Source organism: Zootoca vivipara, chromosome 4 (genome assembly GCF_963506605.1).
Source record: "Zootoca vivipara chromosome 4, rZooViv1.1, whole genome shotgun sequence".
NCBI lineage: Eukaryota > Metazoa > Chordata > Lepidosauria > Squamata > Lacertidae > Zootoca > Zootoca vivipara.
In genome coordinates, this window is record NC_083279.1 from 83,971,804 (window position 1) to 83,999,495 (window position 27,692).

Below are 27,692 nucleotides of genomic sequence, written 5' to 3' on the forward strand. Positions count from 1 at the left end.
AAAGTTGCTTTAATTTTTAGTAACTACATAGTATGCTTAAGTTAATTTATATATAAATTTATATATAAATTGATTCTGTTCTGTCTGCAATGTAGTTCAGCTACAGATTTCCCCTACTCCGTATTAAATATGGCTGAATCATTTGTTTATTTAAGCAAATCTACTCAACAGTTTTAAAAAGTCACAGAATGTAAACATACATTAAATTCAAAGATAAGTGACAAAATGAGTTTTGTACAGCTTCTGCAGAATTATCTCTTCAAAACTCTGTGGCAGACTTTTGTACTAAAGTACAAAATCTTTAATGACTTGATTATTTTTTCTTATGAAATCAGCCAATAAACCTTCTTCTACATTTTCACCTACCCATCAACAGGAAAATAAAAAGACAAGTACTCTACTGCCACCTACCATATTTAGTTACTGTATAATATACGTGACATAAATGTTATTTCCTCAGATCTTATCACCCTGCTTGAAAATATACTATTTTTGCCATGTTAATGGCAACAGACAGTTTTCAAAATACCAGTAGGTAGCAGCATCTAAAAATTATGTTATGTGTCCTGAATAAATACTAGCAAAGAAACTCATGAAAGATAACCCTGATTCAATCCAAACACGGGAAAGCTATTTTCAGTCACAAGATCCACTTTTGATGAATGTAAAATGGAACCTATTTTCCAATGCAGTGATTTCCTGCCTCTACTTAACCACAAGAAAGACTCTTTGGGGAGGTACATATAAACAACTTATTCTTCTCCTAGCCTTTTGCTGGAGCAGGCTGAGGTGTAAAATTATATTTTGCTTCATCTGTACTTTACTGGCTTTCAGCATCTGAAAGAATAACTTTCTGACAGTAAAGACAGTGGAATGGACTCCCTCGGGAGGTGGTGGAGCCTCTGTCATTAAACAGAGATTGGATGTCAATCTGTCATGGATGCTTTAGCTGAGTTTCCTGCATTGCAGGGGGTGGGACTATATGCTCTGGGGATCCCTTCCAACTCTACAATGGCTGTAACTGCTGTGTTTACTAATGTTGTTGTTGTTGTTGTTTAGTCGTGTCCGACTCTTCGTGACCCCATGGACCAGAGCACGCCAGGCACTCCTGTCTTGCACTGCCTCCCACAGTTTGGTCAAACTCATGTTCGTAGCTTTGAGAGCACTGTCCAACCATCTCATCCTCTGTCATCCCCTTCTCCTAGTGCCCTCAATCTTTCCCAACATCAGGGTCTTTTCCAGGGAGTCTTCTCTTCTCATGATGTGGCCAAAGTATTGGAGCCTCAGCTTCAGGATCTGTCCTTCTAGTGAGCACTCAGGGCTGATTTCCTTCAGAATGGATAGGTTTGATCTTCTTGCAGTCCATGGGACTCTCAAGAGTCTCCTCCAACACCATATTAGTGTTTACTAATAAGTATAGGTAAAGGACCCCGGGACAGTTAAGTCCAGAATTCAACTATGGGGCGCTCATCTCTGCTTCCAGGCCAAGGGAGCCGGTGTTTGTGCACAGACAGTTTTTCTGGGTCATGTGGCCAGCATGACTAAACTGCTTCTGGTGCAATAGGACACCATGATGGAAGCCAGAGCACATGTTTACATTCCCGTTGCAGTGGTACCTATTTATCTTCTCTTACTGGTATGCTTTCGAACTGCTAGGTTGGCAGGAGCTGGGACAGAGCAACGGGAGGTCACTCTGTCATGGGGATTTGAACTGCCTACTTTTGATTGGCAAACCCAAGAGGCTCAGTGGTTTAGACCACAGCGCCACCCATCTATATCTATAGCACACACACACACACACACACACGTGGGTGGTGCTGTGGTATATGCTAGGTGGGTGGTGCTGTGGTATATGCTAGCATAGTACTTAGTTAAGGATACATCTGTTGTACTGGTCAAAATTATGGGTAGGTCCATATTGGAAACCTCCAACATATGCAGCGAGAGGAAGGTTAGATAAGAAGCAATACTGCACTGTTCTATAATGTCAGGGCTGGCAGCTTGAAAGCACACTCAAGGTAGTTAACCCTGAAGACAGGCAGCACATGGCAAATGAGTGTAGAGAGTGCAGGGTGAGGCAAAGCAGCTGGTGGACAACAAGCTTAGTCTGAGGATCCGTAGAAGGTTCTGAGGATTTTAGGCCAAGGTGAAAACCAAACACCTTCAGCTCTTGTGCCAGCTGACAAATGGCTTAATCATACTGGCCATGTCAGCTATGAGGCTGCAGTACTTCCTTCTGTCTACCTTCATTGCCAATGGATAAAAGGTTCAAGACACCAGTTACTCGCTAGTTTGGCAAGCTGACATGAGTGTTGGAAACCAGCTCTCCTTGTCAGCAGTTTTACCATGAGAGAATCATATCTGAGGGAGTGTGGAAGAAACTGGCTGGATCAGGTCCATAATTTGCAGTACAAATACCAGTAATGTTACAAGGAAGGACACCTTCAGTCAACATACTTCCAGAAAAGAGTGCTAAAGACTTAAGCCCTAATGTTAAAATCCTTTGTCTCTTGTAATTTGACACTCCTGAAAATGAATCGTTTGTCTTTTAGGAAGCTTCCTGGTGCTTAGTTAGATTTAATGTTTGTATTAAGTTAAATATTTAAATCGAGGGTTACATGAAATCCAACATTTTACAAATGTTTAAAAAAGAAAACTGGGATTCTTTCCATAAGCCTGCCATGAAATGTATTTTTAAGTAAGAAAAATTAAACTCCATAAGCTTCCTCAGTGCTTACACCAAATGTCATTTACATTTTTTTTATCATTTATTTACTTATATCACTGAGAACTTGACTAAGGATCTGTTAGCATGAAACAGTGCTAAAGATTCGTAACTACAATAATGGCACTCTTTGTCAGGATAGTGAATATTATGAGAGCATAGATTGTTTCAGTATCCTTCCAATATGCATTCTAGTCTTGTGCATGTCCAAACTATAATTTATGGCAGTGATTTGCAAGATGAGGTTTTTACTAAGTATCAGAAGTAAAATGTGCAGGCTTTATACTATGTCAAGGAACTGCATCAGCATATTTTTCAAGGGAATTAGGTCTTAAAAGCTTGAATACAAATCACAGGAGACATGCTAGCTTATGCAATTTTAACTTAAGCAAACTAAAAGCGAACCTCTCTGTCACAGTGAAAAACCCATTCATTCTGCCAGCTGTGAATATGAATACCATCAAAGTTCAAAACCTATGTGCCACTTGTTTCTGTGAAGAGGCCATGTACTGCATTTTATTAGGAATACAGTCAGTTAGTCTTTATCTGTATATAACCGTAAGTCATTATAAATAAGCCAAAAATGAAAAGAAAAAGGAGACCAACAAGCAAACTGTGTGTGAATAAACCAGGGGAGTACATTCATTTGTACTGTCCCAGTTACAAAACACATAGACCCAGTTTGCAACCCTCCTTGCACCTAAGAAACTTGTCAGACATGCAATGCCACTAGATGTTCCATGGGTAGGTAAAATATTTGAATAGGGCATATGCATGTAAAATACAGCATATGAAGGTCTACAGATTAAATTGATATTCTAGATAAGATCCATTATTTGGCCATAAAGTCTGGGCCTACAATTGATTTTATACATGAACGTTATAATGAAGCATTACACCCATGACTGAAGGAGGAAGGTTCTGCCAGTTGGGAAGGAGGGAGGAAGGCACTCTCTAAGCTCCCCCACCATACAATAAAGTGATGATGAGAGAGCTGCTGCTGTGCCGTGCATGCTGCTGTGAGAAGCAGAGAAAAAAAACTATGCTAAAATTCAGGCTTCCTTCTCTCTCTGTGCAGCAGTGGCAGTAGGTGGAGGGGAAACAAAGGAGAGAAAGGACCTTCCTTCTCCCTTTCATGCCCCCCCCATGACTGCCACAAACTGCTCTCTGAAGTGCCCCCACTCCATTTAACATTGCTGCTGAGACAAGTGATGGAGGGGGGAGGTGCTTCAGAGAGCAGTTTGGCAAACTTCTCTCTGTAGTGCCTCCCGCTCTCCTTTAAAAGGGGCTGGGGTAGCCTGTGAGGGGATAGGCAAGTGGGTGGGTTAAGGTATGAAGCAGGCACCCCCAAACTGCAGCCCTCCAGATGTTTTGGCCTACAACTCCCATAATCCCTAGCTAACAGGACCAGTGATCAGGGATGATGGGAATTGTAGTCCCAAACATCTGGAGAGCCAAAGTTTGGGGATGCCTGGTATAAAGAGAGGGTGGGTTGACCACATGTTGGGGAAGGGGGGTTGGCAGAGGGAATGGCAAGTGGAGGGAACAGGGGAGGGAGTCCCTAGTAATAAGGTATATTTGTCCAGATCCAGCAGCAGCAGCAGCAGCAGCAGCAGGAAGAACAGCACCTCCTCAGTATCTGTATAACTTGCAGGCAGAAAAAATGTCCTGGTTCTGTTCAGTCATTTGTTATGAGAGTTTATTCTGCTTTGCATCTTACTCCTCCAATTTAACTAAGAATGTATAGTAACTTTGTTTGCATGTAACACTAAGTCTCTAGTACTGGAAGCTAAACCGTGGCTTGCCTTAACATCTGTTTAACCTCAGTTATGGTGTTTTCTCTTCCAAACAAACCACAAGCAGTAAGCCCAGAACAAACCTTGGTTAATGCTCATTGTTTGTTTGGAGCAAGGCAAACCACAAGCTCTGATTTCGATGTAACACAAAGCCAAACCAATGTTTCACTCCCAGTATTGGGCAGCAGCAGAAGGGGGGGGGGCGAAATGACCAGCATGTTCTCACTGTGCACCAACATGTAGCATGCGGGTAGCCCAGAACATTGATGTAACACCATTACACTGGTTAAGCACCATACACACTTGACAGAACCCTATGTTCAACCTCATCAAGTAACTGTGTTGTGGCAGTGTTTTATGAATGTGCACTGTCCACAACTACACATGTGCAAATTATGGCTCTAAAGAAGCTGGATGCAATAGCAAATACAATCACATAAAAATGCTTCCGTGGTGCTTTTCCATTTGTACAAGTGCACATATAATGTGAAACTCAGATGAAGGAACTGAAAGCTGAGGGAAAGCGAGCATGCAAAGTCTCTGTATAGTACATTGTACAGAAATCAGAGATTAACAAAAGGTACAATGTAGACTTCCAAATGCTTTCCTTCCACTGAGGAAGCAAGTGCAAGTAAATCCAGACTCTAAAATCTAGGTTGAAGCACTCAATATGAGATTCACATAAAGTTGACAGTAATGGAGGTAATGAATATATTATCTGTTGTGCTTAGGCCACACACATGTAAGCACTGGTTGACTAAGGTTTTTGCTTCTGAGAAAGGCATTGCTTAGAAATAAGCAATCATCTGATAGCTTTCCTCAACAGAGGGAAATCAGCTCTTCAAATTACTTTGGATATATATGATTTGGGATAAGGAGATGGTACCATTTCAAGAAACAAACTTCTCAGATCATCATGCACCACTTAGAAAAACAATCAGCTTTTAGCTAATATATATATATATATATATATATTTTAGTAATGCTTGTTGTCAAATATGGGTCAAGGTGTAGTCCAAGTGGTAATTCCATATCTGAAATTTCAGTATCTTTATTTCAGAATTTAAACTAACATGGGCTAAGGCAGGTTTCACTTTTCATAGTCATTTTTCATTACTATAAAAATGCACCCCTTATTAATCAAAGACTTATAACTACTATATTATCAACTACTATATTATCTGCTGTAAAAGGCTGTTGTAACATGATGCAATGTTTCAAGGGCATCGTTAAGTATCTTTATGGCAGGAATTTGCAAAGCTGAGGCTCAGAGCTGAGTTCAAAACGCCATATGGCAATAAGATAACTGAGTGTATGACTGAATAATAAAAAGCAAACTGTGCTTTATAAATGATTTCTGTATCCTCCAATTATGTGGACTAGAAGAAAACTGTGTGAATTTCATGGTTCAGGTCATGTTTATGAAATGGTAATTTGGGGCGATCCTTGCATGCAGTGATAATCGTGTCTGTGTGCATTTATAGAACAAAGGCACATATGGAGAATGTCACTAACATTGCTTAGACAGAATACTGGAGTTTTGCTTTTGACTGACTGTGCCACTCAGTTCGGAAATGCATTCGTGATGCAGTAAGATTTCAAAGGGGATCCCATGACTCTGCATTGTGCTGCAGCATATATTTGTATTCTGCATCAAAGAAGGGCCAGCATGCTTCAACAATGGCTTTCCATGAAGAAAACACATTACAATTGAAATATAAAAAGCTAGAAATGAAAATGATGGTTTAAATGGTTAATTAAAGGATCACCAATACTTTTTGTTTAGCATGAAATGCTTATAATGAGCCTGTTTACAGCAAAATGCATCCTGAAATAGCCACCCCTCAATTCAGTTCACCTTTCTTATATGTTAAAGTATTTTATCAGAGGGCCTGGATCTCCTGATAAAACTGGGGCTTTTCTATTGCTTCTGATATATCTTGTAAAGAGTGATTGTGTACAGTATTTCTTCAGATAAGCAGCAGTGAACTGAACTCAGACTTTGGTAAGCTGTAAATGGGCTTACAAAGTGAACAAAAGAGTAAGGCTATAACTCCTTCCTTGTCAAAAATGATTTACGGCTATTAATTGTCAATTAATCTTCATTAAATCTCAGAGTTACTCATTACACCTCAGTGTAACTGAGCTCTAACACAGACATTCCAAACATTTTTCACAGAATAAAATTTAAGAACTTGCATTTTCCTGTTCTTTTTGAATCTGAGAACAGTGCACCAAATACACCCTCTCATGGATGGTTCAGGAGGATACCATGGTTGATGTTATCCAAAAGTCACCAAGATCTAGTAAGACCAACAATTTCCCCTCTCACTCTCAGCGCAACCAAGACAGATTCAGCCCCAAACGTGGGACTGAACCCAGTTTGGAGTGGATCTAGATAGTCAATTTCCTCCACGGATGCCTTAGTCAGCACTATAGTAAGTTTTGTTTAATCTCTGAATTAAATCTGCAGTCATTTTTTTCATTTCTTTCTGTTACCAGAATCTGAACATTAGAAAATACACCAGATTTAATGGAACAGATTTAATGAACAAGGTAAACTGATACACAGCTTTATTATGGCCATCTTTATGGTTTGTCCAGTGAGATGTTAGCTGCAAAATCATATCTCAGAAGCTAGCAGATTCTCACCTTCAATTTGCCTGGTGGAGAAGTGAATGCACACCACCAAAAGCAGCATTTTAATTGACTTACCCCAAATAGAAATACATTAAACAATTGACTGGAGTCTAACATTGCACTCTAATCACTGTTGCAGAACCTTCTTTTGAGTATTTGTGCTGACAAGCAATTCAATTTACAATTAATATTGTTTGCATGCCACCTCAAACTTTGAGCAGTGCAAGATTCCAGGGTTCCAGGTGCGAAGGACAGTGAAGACAGGTGTCTTTATGATATACTAGTGTCTTCAGCCCGTTAAATAAACGGGCGCTAGAATGCATGCCGGCTCCTCGATCCGGTGCTCCGCGCAGCGCTGATCAGCGCCGACCCGGCAGGCCGCCAGATCAAGGAAGCGGCCTGCCGGGTCGGCACCCAGCAGCGCTGCACGAAGCACCGGGGGACTGGCGGCGGGGAAGGCAGGCAGGCGCTTGCTCTATTGCCTGCCTGCATTCCCCACTGCCTGTCACACGAAGATCGGCAGGCGCCGCTTGCCGGGGTTTTTCAACCCCGGCAAACAGTGCCCGCCGATCTTCGGCTGTCCCCCGATGCGCTACGGCTCGGGGAAGCAGGCAGGGAGACGCAACAGCCCGCAGCTTCCCGGGCTGTTGCGTCTCCCTGCCTGCTTCCCCAAACTAAAGCGCGCGGGGGACAGAGCCGAATTGCGGCGCGGGGGGGGGGGGGCTTTTCGCCGTTTGCCTTCCCCGAGCTAAGGGGGAGGCAAACGGCAAAAAGCCCCCGCCACGCCGCAATTCGGCTCCGGGACTGGCTTGGCGGTGGCGGGAAGAAGGGGAGGAATTCCTCCCCTTCTTCCCGCCACCGCCAAGCCAGTCCGCAGTGGGGGCTTTTCGCCGTTTGCCTTCCCCCCAGGGGGAGGCAAACGGCGAAAAAACCCGCCGCGCCATACTTTGGCTCGGAGACTGGCTTGGCGGCGGCGGGAAGAAGGGGAGGAATTCCTCCCCTTCTTCCCGCCGCCGCCAAGCCAGTCCCCGAGCCGAAGTGCGGCGCGGCGGGTGCTTTTTACCGTTTGCCTCCCCCTTCACTCCGGGAAGTCAAACAGCGAAAAGCCCCCACCGCGCCGCACTTCGGCTTGGGGACTGGCTTGGCGGCGGTGGGAAAAAGAGGAGGAATTCCTCCTCTTCTTCCCGCCGCCGCCAAGCCAAAGCCGGCTTCCCTCGGCGCCCGCTGCTGCTTCGGCCGAAGAAGCGCCGTCCCATGCCGGAGGTGCGCGGCAAGGCTGCCGGGGGGAGCGCTTCTTTCCCCCGCCGCCTCGCCGCGCACCTCCAGCATGAGACTGGGCTTCGGAACGGCGGTTGGCGGAGCGGCGGTTGGCCGTTGTCCCTCCGTCCAATCCCTGTGTCTCTGGGGTACATGCGCAGTACCCCAGGGACACACGGGACAACTGGACGCAGGGACAACTTGGACATTATTATATAGGATGGCTTATTTACACGCACACACATATACAACCTGAGCCTATGATGGAGGGGTTCACAGCATTAACACCCCAAGAGGGTTTTGCTTCTTCCATAGCCACAGCCTTCTAGCAGAAATGTGGCATAGCTCTGGCTCCCATCTGTCCAGCCTGCAAGCTTCTAATTGTCTATCATTAAATAGTTGAAGTACCTTCTACATGATAGTACAGTGGTGCCTCGCAAGACGAATTTAATTCCTTCTGTGAGTCAATTTGTTTTGCGAAAAATTCGTCTAGCGAATCCCATTGGAATACATTGAACTTTTATTTATTTATTTATTGCCCATAGGAACGCATTAATTGAATTTCAATGCATTCCTATGGGAAACCGCGATTCACAAGATGAATTTTTCACAAAACGAATTTGTCTTGCGAGGCAACCTCTGATCGCCAAACCCATTCGTCTAGCGAAAAATTTATCTAGCAGGGCATTCGTCTAGCGAGGTACCACTGTATTTTGTTTTAGGAAAAGTTAGCTCAGCACATTTAAGGTTCAGAGTTAGAAAATATGTATTGGAAGATGGTTTTTCTAGCTGCAACCCCCTTTTTGTATCCTAAAATAAAGCTGCAATCCCCCCCACACTCACCTGGTTCTAAGCCCCACTGAACATAGTGAGACTTACATCTGAGTAGACAGACATATGATTTCACTGTAAAACTGATAACTATTTTCCATTTTCTGGCCATAGATCTGGCTCTGTGTCATATGTTCTAAGTTTATTCCTTAGTGTGGTTCTTCCAATGTACCTGGGACATATTCTAGCTAGTTATACAAACAATTCACATGGGGAATGTTTTGCCTGCTAAGTTTAATTGGAAATATTCAATAAAAACTAACTAATATTTGATAGCATATCATTTCATAAGATTCTAGGTAGCTGGGCTACCACTAATATCACGTGGAGTGAAATCTTCACAAAATTACAGAAAGGGGTCTTTATCATCACACTTTCCATTACTGTGATATATCAACATGAGAGAACTAAAGTTCTCCAAATCTATAGCAAAGGGCATGTCCATGACTCCACTAACAGATAAGATTTCCTCCTCATATGAAGAGAGAAGTTACTTCTATATATAGAGTCCTGGATAAGACAGAAGAAGCAACAAACACCTTCCTTATATTCATAGGATCAGCATGGTCTATACAACACAGGTTCAACACAACTGTTCTGAGTATGAAGAGGCATCAGATGCTTGAATCTCATCACCTTTGATCAATTATCCCTCAGAATAAATTAGTTTCCTTACTTTTCCCTAAAAAGGGAATGAACCTGGAAGCAATAGATCTCACTATCACAGTGAACCCTGTAAGATTTCTTTTTGAACAGATATGATCTTTTTAGCAAGTGACATTTGACATCTTGATAACAAACAAACAAACAAATGCTTACTAGAGAACTGGTCATTCGTTGAGATGAGCGAGCAATGTTGGCAGGCAAGCCAAAGAAATCAGGTTTATCATCTTCTGGAAGACTTTCAATAACATGACGGTAATCCTATGCAAAAGGGAAAACTGGTATTCAATATGTTATTTAAAAAATCTCTGAGCACTCTTATTTTCATAAAAGGAAGGGAAACATGTGGGTAATATACTTTGGAAATAAATTTCGGATTTAGATTTCAGTCTTTTAGTTATGTTCTTAGCCAGCTGAGTTCTGAATACACTAATAAATATGTAATTTTGAATGTGCTCTTAGATATGGTTACTATTATTAGTCAATCAAAGTGACACAATTTTTTTTAACTTAATAAGTTTAAACTTGATAATAAAGTAACTAACAATAAAATAATTAGGGCTGTAATCCTATATACATTTCCCTGGGAGTAAGTCTGAGTGAGCTCAATTCAATTTACTTCTGAGTAAAAATTCTTAGAATAATGTGGTGATTAACAGTAAAACAACAAGAGTTGTTTTTAAAATGCAAGTTATCATGTGCTCAAATCAGAAAAAGATGTCCGATGATTACCCACAATCCAAAAAATCACGAGCCCAGCTTTTGTATTTTTTATAGTTGTACTACTAGTTCTGACAGAATAAGGTAGCTATAAGTCTCTAAGTCTGAGATTCTCTCAGTTCTGGTCAGCTTTCAGCATGCCAGCAGCCATAATAAAACAAGTCTTTAATAGTACTAAAATTGGTCCACAATTAAGCAACAAGAAGCATAATCACCTGCCAATTTAATAAAGCCAGAGAAAATTAATATTATTTTAACATCTGATAAGAAGGGACACATACTCACCAATATATTGCAGGAGCTAGGGAGAGTGATGGAATATGGAAATCTGCTCATCTTCTTGCCCCGGAAATTTGAGTCAGCAATGACTCTGGAATTAAAAAACTGTTCCAGGTATGATCTAAGGACTCTCATATCAAAGTAATTATCTATACGACCTCCATAAATAGCATTTTCCAATAAGCCATGCACGAATTCCCACTGAAAAACTTTGGCGCCTGTAAATTATTAAATCAAAAGCATGTAAAAATATGGCACAATGGCTTGGTTTCGGATTTCATCATTAAACCAATCTTTAATACAGTGGGCAAATATATTCTGCCATGCAGTGACTGATGTCTATGCACATGACCTAATGTTTTCGTTTAACTATGACATCACCTCCATTATAGATCCCTAAGGAGCCTTAATCATTTTGGCCTGAAGGACCAGGCCAAATAGTCCCTCTTTCCTTATAGCAAATCATAAGTATCCCCAGCAGCTGAGGATACACTCTAGAACAGGCATCCCCAAACTTCGGCCCTCCAGATGTTTTGGACTACAATTCCCATCATCCCTGACCACTGGACCTGTTAGCTAGGGATCATGGGAGTTGTTGTGAAATCTATACAGTGGTACCTCGGTTTATGAACTTAATCCGTTCCGAAAGTCATAGAATCATAGAGTTGGAAGAGACCACAAGGGCCATCCAGTCCAACCCCCTACCAAGCAGGAAACACCATCAAAGCATTCTTGACATATGGCTGTCAAGCCTCTGCTTAAAGACCCCCAAAGAAGGAGACTCCACCACACTCCTTGCCAGCAAATTCCACTGTCAAACAGCTCTTACTGTCAGGAAGTTCTTCCTAGTGTTTAGGTGGAATCTTCTTTCTTGTAGTTTGAATCCATTGCTCCGTGTCCGCTTCTCTGGAGCAGCAGAAAACAACCTTTCTCCCTCCTCTATATGGCATCTTTTAATATATTTGAACATGGTTATCATGCCGGTGCCCTTCCACTGTTTGGATTCTGTTCTTAGACCAAGGTAAAGTTCTCAAACCAAGACACTATTTCCAGTTTTGTGGAGTTTGTAAACCAAATCGTTCTTAAGCCAGACTGTTCTTAAACCGAGGTACCACTGTATATCAAATAAGAGAATGTAAAGAGAATTTCTTGGAGCATATTTCCAAAGCATTAGAACCCTCCCCTTCTCCAAAGTGCAGTAGGAAGGAGAGACAGACACTTCAAATGGGGACTCCTTTTTTCCTTACCTGTTTACCTTCCTTCCCCATTCTCAACACAAACCTTCTACTTACAATTTCTCCGTGTGTTTTTTTAATGTGCTGTTGTGGCTCTGCCTATCTTGGCAGCTATCTGTTTAATTTCCAAGTGACCTACCGGTATATTCAGATGTGTTGAGAAGAAAAGTGTGACAGAGGAAAATAGTCTGGCTGGGATTTTTGAGAAGTTGTGGGATATGCCCTTTCCCCACACTTTTTGGTGTTTGCATCTTTACCTGTTTCAGGTTTGAGTTTTGGCATTAGAGACAGTTTCTTTCTTTCTTTCTTTCTGGAAGTGAGGCTTAAAGCCTTCAGTTTCAAATAACCCACCACCTCATCAGCCTGTACACACTGATAACTTCCTCTGCCCAACCTCCCATAGTGTAACTTCCAACATAATGCGCAGGGTGGAAGCTTAGATTAGCTACAGAGAAGTTGCTGATTTGGGATGAATAGTACCCACAGAGGGAACTTGAGCTGCCTGATGTTTCAGTATTTCTTGAAGAAGGGACATCCCTCGAAGCGCCCTGGCCTGGGCATTATTTTGAGTTATGCTCAGTCTTGGAAACCACTTCCAATGTTATTTTTAGGCTTTAAAATATGTGAAGCAAGAAAACGTGGCCTCTGAGCATATGGCAGGAGAGAAAAAACGTGACAGAATTCTATGCTCTCCTGCCTCGTCACCTGATGAGATCATACCCAACCAGTGAATGGATTCCGGCCGACGCAAAGAGTGTTTTACCTTTTGTTGCCGAGTAATTTCTATCTTACTGGTTACATGGGTGAGGAATGAAAAGTGCTTCCAGGTGAAAGGAAGTGCCTGGCACACCAAGATTCATACTGATAGGCATGGTAAGGTGTTCAAGAATCCCCCTATACATCCACACCCCTCATCTAGCCATCCCCATGCTGTGTTGGGAAGAAGAGTCTTCGCCACAGAAACAGTGTTTGCTGTTGAGTAGCAAAAGGCTCCTCTATTGTCTCCAGCAGCTTGACTTCTGTGTTGGGCAGGGAGGGAGAGCGGTTTCTTCTTTCCACCCATCATGGATACTCAGAGAAGTTTAAAACTATTTCACACTGGGTTAAATAATGTTGAACGAAAGTCCAGAGGTAGCATTATCAATTTATGACGGGGTGGAAGGTTCACAGGCTATGGAGGACTTGCTCACAAATTTATTGACAGCTGCATGAGTTATTATAGATAGGAAGTGGAAGGGGCAAGGTGAATATAAAATGGAAGAATAGTATAAGGAGGTGTGGGCTATAGCTATGAATGATAAATTAATATGTGCTAGTAAGGTTGGGAAATATGCAGGAGAAATGATTTTGAAGAGATATGGAAGATATTCGTAGAATTTGTACCGTTAAAATGGAAAGGGGTCAAAGTTCCAGGGGTCAGCAAACTTTTTTTTGGGGGGGGGGCGGACTATATTTTGAAAAAAATATATGAATAAATTCCTATGCTCCACAAATAACCCAAAGATGCATTTTAAATAAAAGGACACATTCTACTCATGTAAAAACATGCTGATTTCCAGACCGTCCGTGGGCTGGATTTAGAAGGCGATTGGGCCGCATCCGGCCCCCGGGCCTTAGTTTGGGAACCCCTGGATCACAAGAGGTCTTGAAATTATGGGAGTCTGGATACTTACAATGGGATGGTCTTGGGGGTGGGGTGCACATTTTTATTTTTATTTTATTATTGCTTTGTCAAAATAAAAATAAAATCAGGGAAGGAAGGGTGGGAAGTCAAGCAGAAACTTTGCATGATAAAAAGAAATTGTATATGATGATAAATGCTTTGAAATATTTTCAGAGACTTAACAACAATGGAGACTTAAAAAAAACTATTTCATTAAATTCTGTCCTTTTGACAACAGTAAATTTGGAAAGTCAGTTGCCTTGTGACATATATTTTATTTGTATTCAAAGAAGCATCTTGCTGTACTAGACAAAGAGACCTTAGAGGCAGAAAAAACCCACTCAAGGCAGCTAGATGCTTATTGCTGGCTCTGCTGCAGCAGTGGCAAAAAAGAGCCTCCTGTAACAGCCAGCTGGACTTCACATTCCTCTTAAACTAATGGAACAAGTTCTTTGCAAGATTTAAAAGAATTACCTATTTTTCAGTGTATAAGACAATGTTTTTTGCTATTAAAAATAGTCAAAAATTGGGGATCATCTTATACATGGATAGTGAATGCACAGGGGTTTGGGTTTGGGCTCTGTTGCGGGCGGCCAGGTGGTCGGTTTCACTCATGCAAGCAGCCTGTCCCCATCCTGAGCGACTTTATCTGCAAAAAAAACTTTGCAAAATCATTGCAGGAGATCTTGAGGTCCTCATCAGGCCCCAATGGTGAAGGTGGTTCCATTAGATTGTGAACCAAGGAAAAAATATGGTAAAAATCTTGTTCAGTCAGAAAGGAATGCAGTAGAATTTACCGCATGCTAAGTGTGAATAAAAGTTCGTCCCTGTCATATCCTGCCCCGTCAGGCAATGGGGTAGCAAGCATGCCTGTTGAATATAGTGAAGCAAAATCCTCAAACTTTCTACACTGAGACTGAGCTGGCTTAAGTATCATGACCTCCTAATATTTCAGAGAAGCATGTTTTAAATAATTAAACCCTCTAATTAACTTTGTACTGATACGTTTAAATGCATCCTTTTGGACATGATCAAATTTATATGTCAATTATTTGCCCTTTTTGCAGTTATAGATGCAGTTATGTTCATGTGACAAGTCAACCATTATTAGTCTTCATTCAAAGTTATCTGAATAACTTCACATTTTTATAAAAAATGCCACATTCTTTTCCAAATATTTTCTTATATAGAGAAAATTCATGAATTGTTAATGTAAATATGCTCGTGAACTATTTAAGAATTAGTTTTAAACCACCCTCCAAGGAAAGTCTTATTTTGAATTAGGACAATAAACAGTATTTTGGATCAATGGCTTTGGTGCTTCCCTAGCCTTTTCCACAATTGTTAGCCTTCCATTTCTTGTTAAGTTCAAATATGGGGAGCTCACATGGATTTATGGTTTTAGCAAAACGAAGTCAGACAATGAAATCAGAGTTCCCTGAGAACAAGACGACTCACCTTCAAAGAGTCTGTCAATAATGTCATACCCTGCACGAAGATCAGATAAAGAAAATTCATAAAATTTGGTCCAGCCCTGTAAGAGAAAAGGCAGTTTCTATTACTCATTATTAAATGTGCATGGCCATATGATGATAAGAAAATGTTCAAAATTATGTACCATGTGAAATTTCAGAAACATTGTAAAAAAAAAGAGAGAGAGAGAGAGTAAAAGAAAACAGTACTAAGGCACCCTAGACCAAAAACATACTACAGGTCTGAGTGAATTATTGCTGACCAGTAAATAACGAAAGAACTTCCAAAACAGTCTGCTAACCTATAGATTACCACCACCCAGATTTCTAGGACTGCTAGCTGTCCCAGAAAACACACAACACACTGAACTTCTATGCCATTCAGGCCCTACATGCAAGACAATGTTTCTGAGCAATGCAGAGATCCAGAAATCTTAATTAATTTACAATGCTTTTAGCTTGAATTTTGGGAAGAAGAAAAACCCCTTAATATTGAGGAATAATGTTATTTTCAAATGCTTTAATATTCAAAAGTGTCACGGGGAAAAAATTTGTAGATCCAAATTAATCACAGGGGCACAAGTCAACAAGGCAGGGTTAGCTTTGGCAAGTGAGGAAAGAGTCTTGTTTCATTTAAGTCATGGTGACCTCCCAAAGTAAAATAAGAGCAAGTATCAATTTTGTGGGGGTAAAAAAATCCCCAAACTTGCCCTGGACAGCTTTCTCAAGGCATAGCTCCAAATCAAACAAATTGTAAGAATTTATTACAGCTGCATGGCCTGCAAGCATTTAAAACAGCTTCTTTCAACCAAAACTCCAGTTTGGGAAAACAAACCCGTTACTACATTATAACAGTTCATTTTAGTACAAGTAAACAGTGGGAGCTAGTGGGGTTTATCATGGGATCTTCTGTTAGGTGGACATGGAACAACAGCTATTATATGAAACAAGCTGTTTCTTTACAAAGTTTATCCCATACAACAGAAATAATGTTAGCTTACAAAAAACAAAAGTTCACTGAATTCAATTAGATCTACCCACCCACCCCTTACTTTTTCAGCACTGGTCTTTATGGTTCAATCTTTACTATCAAGAAAGGGAAGGTGCACAATTTATTTTAAAATAAAAAAATACATCTGAAATGAAAGGAAACAATTAGTAGCTGAAAAACAAGATAAAACATAAGCAATGAGTAAGACTCATACCTGAGGGATATAATTCCTTCTTTCTTGGCATGCAGCATGAAACCAAGCCAGGCTAAAGAGAGCATGCGCTCGAGACAAATTGCCTTTTTTGCTAATTTGCTCTGGACTCCAAGATTCGTATGTTCGCAGTAAGTTCTTTTTCAGGCCTGGAGGTGCCTATGGAAGAAAAAGTCTTAGTATAAAAATTGTATCTGCAAGCAGAAGTCATGAAATAGGGCTTTACCGTTCCTGTCCTCTCCTTCCCGCTACAGCCCATTGAGACACACAGCAAGGGACACAAAGAGCTACAAGGAGATAAAGGTAAAGGGGCCCCTGACCGTTAGGTCCAGTCACAGACGACTCTGGGGTTGCGCCGCTCATTTCGCCTTATTGGCTGAGGGAGCCAGCATACAACTTCTGGGTCATGTGGCCAGCATGACTAAGCCACTTCTGGCGAACCAGAGCAGCGCGCAAAAACGCTGTTTACCTTCCCGCTGGAGCGGTACCTATTTATCTACTTGCACTTTGACATGCTTTCGAACTGGCAAAAACTGAGTGCAAGAAGTTTTCCCCCTTGCACAATCTGACTGCAAATGGTTTTTGCCAATTCTCCCTTCATGCTGCAGTCCTCATAGCCAAGAACTTTCTTGAGGGTCCCCAACTCCCAGAAAAGGTTTTTCAAGGGCTGTAGTGAGAAAGAAGGCACAGGAAACCCCAAATTCCTCACTGGATATCTGCTCATATAACTCAGAATACAACCCTATGTGTTGCTTTAGGTGCCAATTTATTTGTTAATTCCCCACTATGTTTCGCTGGCAAAAAAAATTCGCTGGTAATTTAATCTTGCCTCATATGTTATCTTCAGACTTGATTGAAGCAAAATAGGAGAAAATTTAGGATGGACTTCAGCAGTCAGCCAAAGACGAAAACCGGGCTGGGGTTGCAGATTATTCAGTTCCTGTAGAAAAGAAATGTATTCATATAAACAAACAAAAATTTAAGCAATACCACTGATGCACATGATTCCTGTCTGAAAACTTTGGCTAATAATTGATATTTTAACACACCAAAAGGTATTAGAGGAAGCACAAGCCTTATTCATCCAAAAATAATTTCAGATGAATTTTAGTGTTGACTTAAGCAAAGGGTGGGACTAAGCCAGGATCTGAAATTATGGTTTAGTCTTGGCTTGTTGTCACAAACTATTGTTTTAAAAAACAATTTCCATGAATGTTATTGGGAACTGCCGTTATCTTAAAACTCATAGCAAAAGCTTTCAATCTTCTGTTCCATGTAGAACAGGAGAACATTGGGAAGCATGGAAGCACAAGGTTTGCACAGATTCATTCACATGGTGGGGAAACAAAGTTTCTGGTTATGTCTGAACTCAGCTTCCAACAGATTCCTCTCTTCTTTTGTTGCTTGAGCCCTTGGAGCACAGCACATTTTTCTAAGCAGCTGAAATATGTCATATTTTTCCTAAGGAAATTTAATGCATAGTATTTCAATGGTTTAGTATTTCAAAAAATAAATAAATTGGGGAGGCACCATATTCTATTCAATGCATAGGGCTTCTGGAGATCTTAATCTGCTGCTGAACATGTGTATTCTCTTACCTTTTCTAATATGGGAAGCCATGACACAACCAGATGCAAATTCTTCAAGCAGAGCCATTCTCCATTTCGTGCACATTCTTTTACAGTCTGAATAGCTAGATCAGCTTGGCCCTGGCCCATAGCAACCTACAAAAGACAATCAAATGTTCTAGTTTATCATGGATATGTGGTGTTATGTATCGTTTTTTAATTGGACAATGGGTTTTAGCTGTGTTTTATCTCCAATTTTATTTATAGATTGCTTGGAGAGATTTTCAAATAAACAGAATTCCCACACTATGACACTGTGAAAATGCACAATATGGTAAGTTTAGAATTGCTATTGGCAGTGATTTGTGAATTTGTGAATTTTGGATCACATCATCTCTAGTTAATGGAGACAGATTGCAGCTTTGTTGGTCTCATTTACATTTGTTCTGTGTTTTTATTGTATACAATAAATGTATTTATTGTACAATAAATGTATTTATTGTATACATTTGTTCTGTGTTTTTATTGTATTGTTTTTATTGTATACAAAATTATTTCAGTGTAAGTTAAAGGGTCCTTCCTTTTCACATTACAACTTATTTTTATTAGAGGGAAGCACAATAGCAAGTTAACACAGCTTCCATCAATCTTTGCACAGTGTTGTACGTCTTTCCATTTGGAAGATCTAGTTTTTAGCAGCCAAATATATTAAAGTAGACTTTCAGAAGAAGATATGACAAACAAGAAAGGATTTCTGTTTCATTCCAGTATATTTATTAATAAAACTTGTATAAAAATAGTGCATTTCCCGGCCCAATACAAGCTGCTGGTTTTAAAGTGATAAATGTTTAGGGCACAGATTATCTCACACAACATCTTTGCCCAAATATTCCCACCCATCCTAGCTCTGAGATTTGTTATTGGCGTCATACTAAAGATGACATTATTTGAAAATAGAAAGACTAGCATTCACCAGGACCAGAGCCTTTTCAGTAGCTGCCTCAATTGTTGTGGAATGGCCTCCTCCAGGAGACTTGTTTAGCCCCAGATCATGTCTCATTTCAAGGAAAACTTTTCTAACTCTTGTTTTGTCCTATTGCTGCTTGATTTGTTCTGTTAGGGTTTCATTAGTTTTGAAGTTGACTTAAAATTGCTTTATTTTTGATATAATATTAAATCTTTTATATTGTAAACCAATTTGAAAACAGCAAAAAGTGGTACAGTATATAAATCTACTAAATAAGTAAACAGGTCTAGCCATCTATAATATTCTTATTGCTCTGAGGGCTAAGCTGGTCAGGGGGGCCTGCCAGGGATTGGCCACTTTATTCTAACAATGCTCCTGGCCCTGGGCATCAGACAAGCTTGGCATGTGCCTGCATGAACCCTTACCATGCAAATAATTTGTGGGCTTTTTAATGCACTGACATTAAACTTACCTGATGGTAGCACTCCCCATTTCTTTCAACACTTGCAAGTTCTTGTAATTCCTGAGAAGGATCAGCACCAGGAGAAATAATGATCAAGATAGGTTCAATTTCTAGCGTTTCTTTATACAAGCGTTTCAGATTCAGTGGAGGAGGTGACAACTCTTTGATCCCTAGAAATGGACAAATACATATATATATAAAAATTTTTAAAATACCAGTAAAATTGGGAATGCATTCTGAGTAGCTACCTCTTTGCATCAGTGGTTGGAACAGACTAGTTTCCCAAGTTCCCAACTTCACTTCAAACAAAACATAGATCTTTGATCTATAAAATACCTTGTTATAGAAAATCATATTGCAAAAATCAGACAGTAAACTACAACAGGGTGGATACTGTCATGGATATTGACCTTCCTTTCTAGTAATGTTGAAGCTGGTGATAAAAGTGCCTGTATTGGAAACATATTACTGTAGCTAAAAATACCATAATTCAACTCTTGAGTTCATATACACGAATACTAGAGCTGAAAAGGAGATACATTTTAGAACTTGAACACTACGAATCACATCACCTCTATTAGTAAAATGAAGCGAGAATGGTAAAAGGTATAGTGATATGTTAAAAATGTACACAACCTCCAAGTAAACTCTAACACCAGCAAAAACCAGTCATAAAAAAGCCAACTCATGTGCAGAACTACTGTGTTACAACTGTCAGGCCATTTGCTTGTCAGTGTTTTAAGAAACTACATCTTCCTGCTTAGTGTGTCTGATGGGCATTTTTCAGGCTTTCCTGAAAAAAAAATCATGGGTAAGCGCACACTTAGATTCTAATGACAGATTGTTACCATGTAGAAAGATGAACAGAAAAGGCAATAATGAGAATAGCGACAAGAGCTGCCTTTTTAAAAATGAAAATAGAAACAAAGCTGCTGCAAAAATTGGTTCATGGGCATAAGGGGAGGGGATAGATTCCTAGGAAGATATCCTGAGCAGACTCCAAATAACATTTTAACAATGTTTAACAACACCAGTGGGGCATCAATAATATCAATATCAATAAATTAATAATACAATAGCAGTAATAAAAAAAGAGTCATTTACAAGGCAGCAGACATTTAAGGATTACCAGGTTGGGGGCGAGGATGAGGAGAGAGTCCAAAAAACAAAGGGTCAAGTTTCCTGGCCCCTACCCAATGACAGCACTAGAAATAAAACATTGACCAGGGCCAAGAATATTTGGAGGAGCCAAACACTTATTTCAAACACAGAAGCTGCTAGAAGATTAGGATTAATCCAGCAGATGTAATTCTAGCCATAAGCTTGCATGAGCGCTGACCAGAGCCAGCAAGGGTGGCTAAGGAATTTGGGGGACAGGAAAGCACATTTTTCATTTTGCCTCTTTCTTGGGGTTCTTCAGCTTAAGTCCCCATGTTCTAATCCTTAACCTTTGAGTTTTCCACATGTAGGTACACATGACTCTTCACATCAGACAGAATCTGGTTCTGCGGTACTACTGAATCAACTCCCCGCTTTCTCATTTCCCCTCCCATTGAGCCACTGCCTGGATTTTAGTTTTCAAAAATGGCTTCACATGTTGCCTCAGCTACTGGATCAGAAAGAAAAACTGTATGCAGCACCTAAATGTGCATATGGTTCTCTGCATAGGGATATGCATGTGCTTTGGAATATATAGTACCCATACCAGAATCAAGGTATAATTGTTTTTTACCTCATGTTGTTCTAAATAACAATCAACTTACCCAGAGCTTTACATGCAAAAAGGGCCATTGCACTCTGTAGTCTATCTGGCCTGACAGCTTGGACCACAAGGACCTTTAAACAAATATAGTCGCATTAAAATTCCAACATATTATCAAATACCAGTGTGCATTTTTTGATGTTAGCCGCCCTGAGCCCAGTTCTTCCCAATTGACGATGGTGATTATTACCACATGATTTACACAAGCGCAAGGATTCACATTAGCACAGAGGGAATTCCCCCCTCTCCTTGCCCTGCACCATCCTCCTGCTAGGGGAGGAAAATATAATACGGAAATCTTTAAAAGAAACTAGGTATGCTTTTTAAAATATGAGCTTTTAAATAAAACTAGACGAAGTTACTTTCCAGATAAGATATAATGCTGATGTTGTTTGGTCTGTGTTATTTTGAGGTTATAGGGTTTTTTTTTTTAAAAAAAAAATCTGTACTTGTACGTTCAGGTTCTTTGTAATAGGAGGCACTCAATGAAAATAATTTGTGCTTGATTCAGGACAGGTAAGAGAGCAAGAGAGTTAATCTGTCAAATTCTCTGCCACACGATGTGCTGATGGCAATCAATTTGGATGGTTTTTTTAAGGATATTGGATCTGCAAATGGGTATTAGTTATTACAACTGTAATGGAATATTCATGTTCAGAATGGCATCGAATATCAGTTGATGGTGTATGTGGAGGACAGCAGTAAATTATTATTAACATGACTTATCAATGTTAGTCCTGGAAACATCTGGCTAGGCACCATGGCAGTAAAGAGACCTGGACTAGATATTTTAGGTTTGATACAGCAGATGTTTTTGCATCATCTCAATTCAATATAAATTCTGCAGTATTTCTAGGCTTGTCAACCAATTAAGGTATGCTTTCTGGGTGATTGACTTTTGAAGTTAAGCAACTAAAATAAACACCAATTGTTGAGCTGTTGGTGAGATTTAAAAGCATTTAACAGAAAGAGTGCTTTATTTTTCTAAGAGTGCTTTATTTTTCTAAAATGAACAGATCATCTTTTTAAATAGTGCCTGATTTTTTTAAAAAAAGTAATTTTAACAGTTCCATCAGCACTGATAACCTTCTCACAAGTGACAGTTCCAATTAAAATCAATTAAAATGGCAGTTTTTAATATGTGACTAATACATTAATCTATTAATTCTGTTGATCAGTCAGTCAATGCTTCCAGTCCTTTCTCTTTACAATATGGCAATCTGAGGTAGCTGGTAGAAGCTGACAAAACAGCAGCATTGCAGGGGAAAAGGAAACATTGTAGCACTCACTGTAAGAACATAGCTAATTCACAAACCACACAAATCAACAACAACAAAGCAAGGGCTGAAATGCACAAGCATTTGCCCTAGTGCCCAGTTGAGAACATAATACTAATTTCCAAAGCACCATGGAAAAATCAGGCTGATGCTAAAAGGGGGGCAGTGTGCTATGGAGGCAAACAAGGATAAATGCTTGTTGGCAGAGCACTCTGGAAATTGCGGATTTGAAGATATGCAAAGCATGGATGATCTACCAATGATCTATGGATCTTCACCTATAAACATCTAGAGAACAGTGGCCACACATACACAGTACAACATAGATCTGAACCTATAGCCCTGGTAGTACTTTGCACACTTAACAGTTATACTGTCTTGGGTATTTTTATATTGTTGGTTACACTGTGAAGCTTGAATAAGTCTGCTTTGAATGAATTGTGGTCTACAGTGCTAGCCACCAGTAATTGTCTTTGTTTAATTGCTACTCGTTAAAAAAACCTTCAAGCCATAATAAAATTATATATTAAAACACCAAATTTAATTTTGACAAAGTTCCATTGCAAATGGTATTTTAGCAATGACAAACTTCTTGCACTGGTTTCAATGAGACTAAGGATGAGTAGTTTCATTGAACATGGCTGCAACGGCCACATTTAGCTAGATTGTGGTCTAATATTTAAATAAGGAAATATCAAAGTATACCTGTTGAAAGAGTGAGATTCTGTTTGCAATAATAGATGGAAAATCTTGTTCACACATTGAACTCCGTGAGAAAGTCTGCCATAGAGCTGCATCTTGAAAGCAAATGGTCTGATACAGATTTGGAAGAGAGATCTGAAGAACAATTGTGCAAGTTTTATATTTAACAGCAAAAAAAGTAGTGATCTATTTTTAATAGCTGAACAAGGAATAATTTGAATAAACTGTCATATAATTGCAATTGTTGAACAATCCTTTCTTTGCAGCCCTTTAACAAGCTACTTAGGAGTAACTTTTTTCATTGATTTCTAAAGAAGTGCACTCATGTGGCTTATAATGTACCCAATGTGTCAAAACAATATGCCAGTTATAAGACCACTGCTAATTTAAGAATGTGGTCCCATTTACATATATTTCTAGTGAAATGGAAGCTATACCCCATGCATAATCCCACAGCATCACTAGTGATGAGGAGCAGAATTGTTCCACTGCTATAGTTTTCCATGGAAAATGTCCCATTTCTAAAAATGCATTGTTTCATAAAATTAACAACTTAGTAATTTTTTACAATACCAGTCAAACTGAAAACAGCTCAAAGGTGTGACTAACTTTCCCAGGAAATGCATGCATGCACACACACAAGCCACAAATAATGCATAGCAATTTGGCCACCAAAATTGGTATGCTGATTTACAGTGCCTTCAACCTTCCCAGCGCCTTAATATAAGCACCTTCTGGTGGTTCCCTCACTGCAAGAAGTGAAGTTACAGGGAACCAGACAAGAGCCTGTGGAACACCCTCTCATCAGGTGTCAAGGAAATAAACAAGACATCTGAAGTCAGCCCTGCATAGGGAAGTTTTTAATTTTTGATGCTTTATTGTGTTATTAATATTTTGTTGGGAGCCGCCCAGAGTGGCTGGGGCAACACAGTCAAATGGGCAGCATATTATTATTATTATTATTATTATTATTATTATTATTATTATTATTATTTTGTACTTGTATAATTTTTCTGTTAATATATTACTTAATTAATGCAATTCATCCTGTTCTGGTAAACTGAGAAATGAGGAAGAAAAACAAGGACTACAGAGAAAACATTCTGAAAAGTCAAGGGTACATGTTACATATAAACATATATAACTGAACCTCAACAATACTAGATCAACTGCTGCATTATTATCTAGAAAAGGCAGGCCACTCTACAGAATGAAAATATATTTATGGGTGTGGTTTTAATGCAAGGGAGTGAGTGAAGAATTCATTTTGGAATAGTCAAATTTAAATGAACTAATCCGATCATATTAGCAAACACCAATTTTCTTAGCGTTAAACTCATTTTTGAAGAAAACGTCAACTGAAATAATACCTTTAGCGTTGCTACCACCCATGCTCTTTCCTGTTCAATCCAAGAAGGAATCTGGTCTCTAATGCTTTTTTGGGAATCCTTAATAGAACAAGAACAGATTACTGTATTTTGAAAATGTTTCACATATACCGGCAAGTTTTAAGGTATAGCACAGTAAAATCGAAACATTTTAACTTTCCACTGGTTTCAAAGGCAGTGTTAGGCATATCTCAACTTTACTTCATTGAAATCAAAATAATTTGAAAATGCATATTTGCAGTGGAAAGGTGCAGTAGAGAAGATGACACAAGGGGGAGTTATAAAAATGCATAATCATTCATAGCTTTTGATCATTGCTTTTCTATATTGATTGCTTGTAATGTGCCTCAGAAATATCCATATATTTCACTACCTGTACTCGCACACCTAAAATTGAAAACAAGTGATGTGAACATACCCTAATCACGCATGCTTTAGAGGATTTTTTCTCCTTCAATCAGTCCTGGGGGGGCAGGGTTAGTTCTAATTTCAAAATGATATCTGTGATCTCATGAGTAACACCTATTTTCTATCGTAGGGATCTCTCTTAATAAAGCTCTTCAACATTGCTAAGTCTTATGAAATCACTACAAAAGCAATCTCCACTTCCTATGATATTTGGAATCTCAACTTGTCTGGAGTGGTCAGAAGGAGTCACCCTTGACAGGAACTTGAACTACTGGTTTGGCCCAATCAAGTACCCACTTGGGGTTAAAGTCCGAAATTCTCATCAGCACAAAACAGTTCCAATGTTTTAAGGTCTGAAGCCTCGGGCCACGGAGGTATACGGCATTTGGAAGCTATAGCGTACTACTTTTTATAAGAAATATCCATTAAGACTCACGGATTTTCGTAACATGTCTCCAATGATCACACCCGTAAATGTGTCCCATTCCTATAAAATAATGAAAGGAAACCAAGTTAAAATATGCTAAAGCATAACGTACGTAAGTGTAAATTCTGAAACCCAAAATGAAATGAGTACAGTATTACATTTTCAAAGGGACCTAAGAAATGTAATGCCCCAGTTCACGTGTAATGCTAAAACATGAAAAAGCCTCAAAAAGCCCAAGTGAAATGACACACCTCTGCTCTCCTCCTGTAGTGTAGACAGGAGGAGCACTTCTCCTGAATTTAGTTAAACTATTAAAATAATCTCAGTTTAGCACTGTGCTTGAAAGTAACTCGGTAGAAGTCCTAGTCATGTGCAAGGAGGAGTAGGGAGCGTGAGAGTGTGATGCATCACTTGTTAAGGCTCATTCCTGGTTCAGCATTACATGTGAATGTGACAATTATTGGCTAGCAATGACAAAAGCATATGTGTTTGGAACCCTGTAAAAGGAAGAGAAATGTGGAAAGAATTTGAAGTGCAGAGGTGGCAGGCAAGGGAGCAGCTAAGCCCATCCTACATCCAGCTGTAATTTTGTTCTTAGCTACTTCCTGAGATTCTTGGATCAGGAGGTCAGTATGAAGGAGACTGGTGGCACTGGTGACAGTTCCAGGGAACATTTGAGCTGGAACATCTATAGCAGGCATGTCCAACAGGTAGAACGTGATCTACCGGTAGATCACTGGACGTCTGCGGTAGATCACTGGTAGATCACTGGCTCCCCCAAAGAAGCTGAACTGTGGCTCCCCTTAAAAAAGCTCAACATTTTACCTCCTCCCTGAAAAAACGCAACAACTTTGACCCGAACCCCCCCAAAATGGGCCTTCTTCCTTTAAAAAATCTCAACAACTTTGACCTGAAGCCCCCAAAAGGGGGTAGTTTTTAACTCTGTGAGTAGATCGCAGTCTCTTGGGAGTTGGCCACCCCTGATCCCATTAGTCAGAGGTAGACTGCTCCTACTAGTGCTGTGAGACAATCTTCTCTCCCAACCAGAGCAGGCCTGGAATCATTGGAAAGATACCCTTCTTGCTAGTCTCAAAACCATCTATTGAGCAAGCTAAGGCCACTGAGACAAGGTCTGCCAGTTTTGTACTGTCTGAACCAGAGAAGTCTACTACATGTGGAATCACAAAGCTTATATTGCAATCTGGAAAGGAATTATTGAAATTTTTATCTCATCTTTGTTGATGAAAAAACCCTCTGTGTTATCATCTTTGCTTTCCTTAAGTACCCCTTTAGGAATATCCTGAATAGTTTCCCCCAAACACATGGAGGACTAGTGGCAGCTACATTTGTTTCATATGTTGTTGTTGTTTTTGAAGCTACATGTCAATTTTTAGCCATATATTATGTAATCATAAGTAACTTCTAAAAGATCTCACACCCATAACACACAGCTGTTCTAGCAAAATGTGGAGATAGCTAAGGGCTGATAGTGCCAAGGAATCACAAACTCTGCACACCACCATTTCATTTTGTCATGTGGATCTCTCATATCCTGTGGCAATATTTCATCAGACATTAAACCTGTCAGAGGAACATCCATTTGGGATGTTACAAGATGTCCCAGTGTCCTTAGGGAAAGCATTGTATTTGTTATGTTTATTTTTAAACTTAGCTGGGTAGCTGGAAGATATTCTAGTGCTTATATTTATTTTCTGCTTATCAAATCATTCAAATGTAAAAGGAAGCATTCCCATATCACTTACATTATCTTGAAAAAGTTCAGGATGCATGCCTTTCACAAAATGCAATGCAAACATCAGTTGATCAGCCTACAATAACAAAAAGTTAGATACATCAAGAACAGTATGCTAGGCTACATTTTCTAGGAATTTAAACCCTATAATTTAGTTTCCATAGATGCACAGGAACTAAAGGCAATGTTAATTATAAGACCATATATTATTTTCAGAGAACTGGCGACATACTTTGAGGGTGAAACTAGATGTAGCTCATTTTCCTTTCATCAAGTCAGTTTGGGAGTGTGGTGTGAAGGCTATTATGAATAGGAAGTGTGTGAGGCAGTTGTGATTGGGACCACGGTGGGAGCGAAGAGTTAAAGCAGGCGTCCTCAACCTTGGCCCTCTAGATGATTTGAGACTACAATTCCCATCAACCCTGACCACTGGTCCTGCTAGCTAGGGATTATGGGAGTTGTAGGCCAAAAACATCTGGAGGGCCAAGGTTGAC

The 27,692-nt window shown here is 39.8% G+C and overlaps 1 protein-coding gene across 3 annotated transcripts in view; it reads right to left on the reverse strand.

Annotated features, from left to right (window-relative positions):
* Positions 1 to 27,692, reverse strand: part of DYNC2H1 (dynein cytoplasmic 2 heavy chain 1) — a 151,362-nt gene that overhangs the window by 30,917 nt on the left and 92,753 nt on the right. For all 3 annotated transcript variants that reach the window (XM_060273859.1, XM_060273857.1, XM_060273858.1), the window contains 12 exons: positions 27,209 to 27,274; positions 25,455 to 25,505; positions 24,593 to 24,670; positions 23,226 to 23,357; positions 21,245 to 21,317; positions 19,491 to 19,651; positions 18,082 to 18,207; positions 17,313 to 17,423; positions 16,487 to 16,642; positions 15,268 to 15,343; positions 10,918 to 11,129; positions 10,069 to 10,173 (listed from right to left, as the gene is read on the reverse strand). In XM_060273859.1, the coding sequence (XP_060129842.1) occupies positions 10,069 to 10,173; positions 10,918 to 11,129; positions 15,268 to 15,343; positions 16,487 to 16,642; positions 17,313 to 17,423; positions 18,082 to 18,207; positions 19,491 to 19,651; positions 21,245 to 21,317; positions 23,226 to 23,357; positions 24,593 to 24,670; positions 25,455 to 25,505; positions 27,209 to 27,274 (1,347 nt within the window). The remainder of the gene's footprint in view (positions 1 to 10,068; positions 10,174 to 10,917; positions 11,130 to 15,267; positions 15,344 to 16,486; positions 16,643 to 17,312; positions 17,424 to 18,081; positions 18,208 to 19,490; positions 19,652 to 21,244; positions 21,318 to 23,225; positions 23,358 to 24,592; positions 24,671 to 25,454; positions 25,506 to 27,208; positions 27,275 to 27,692) is intronic.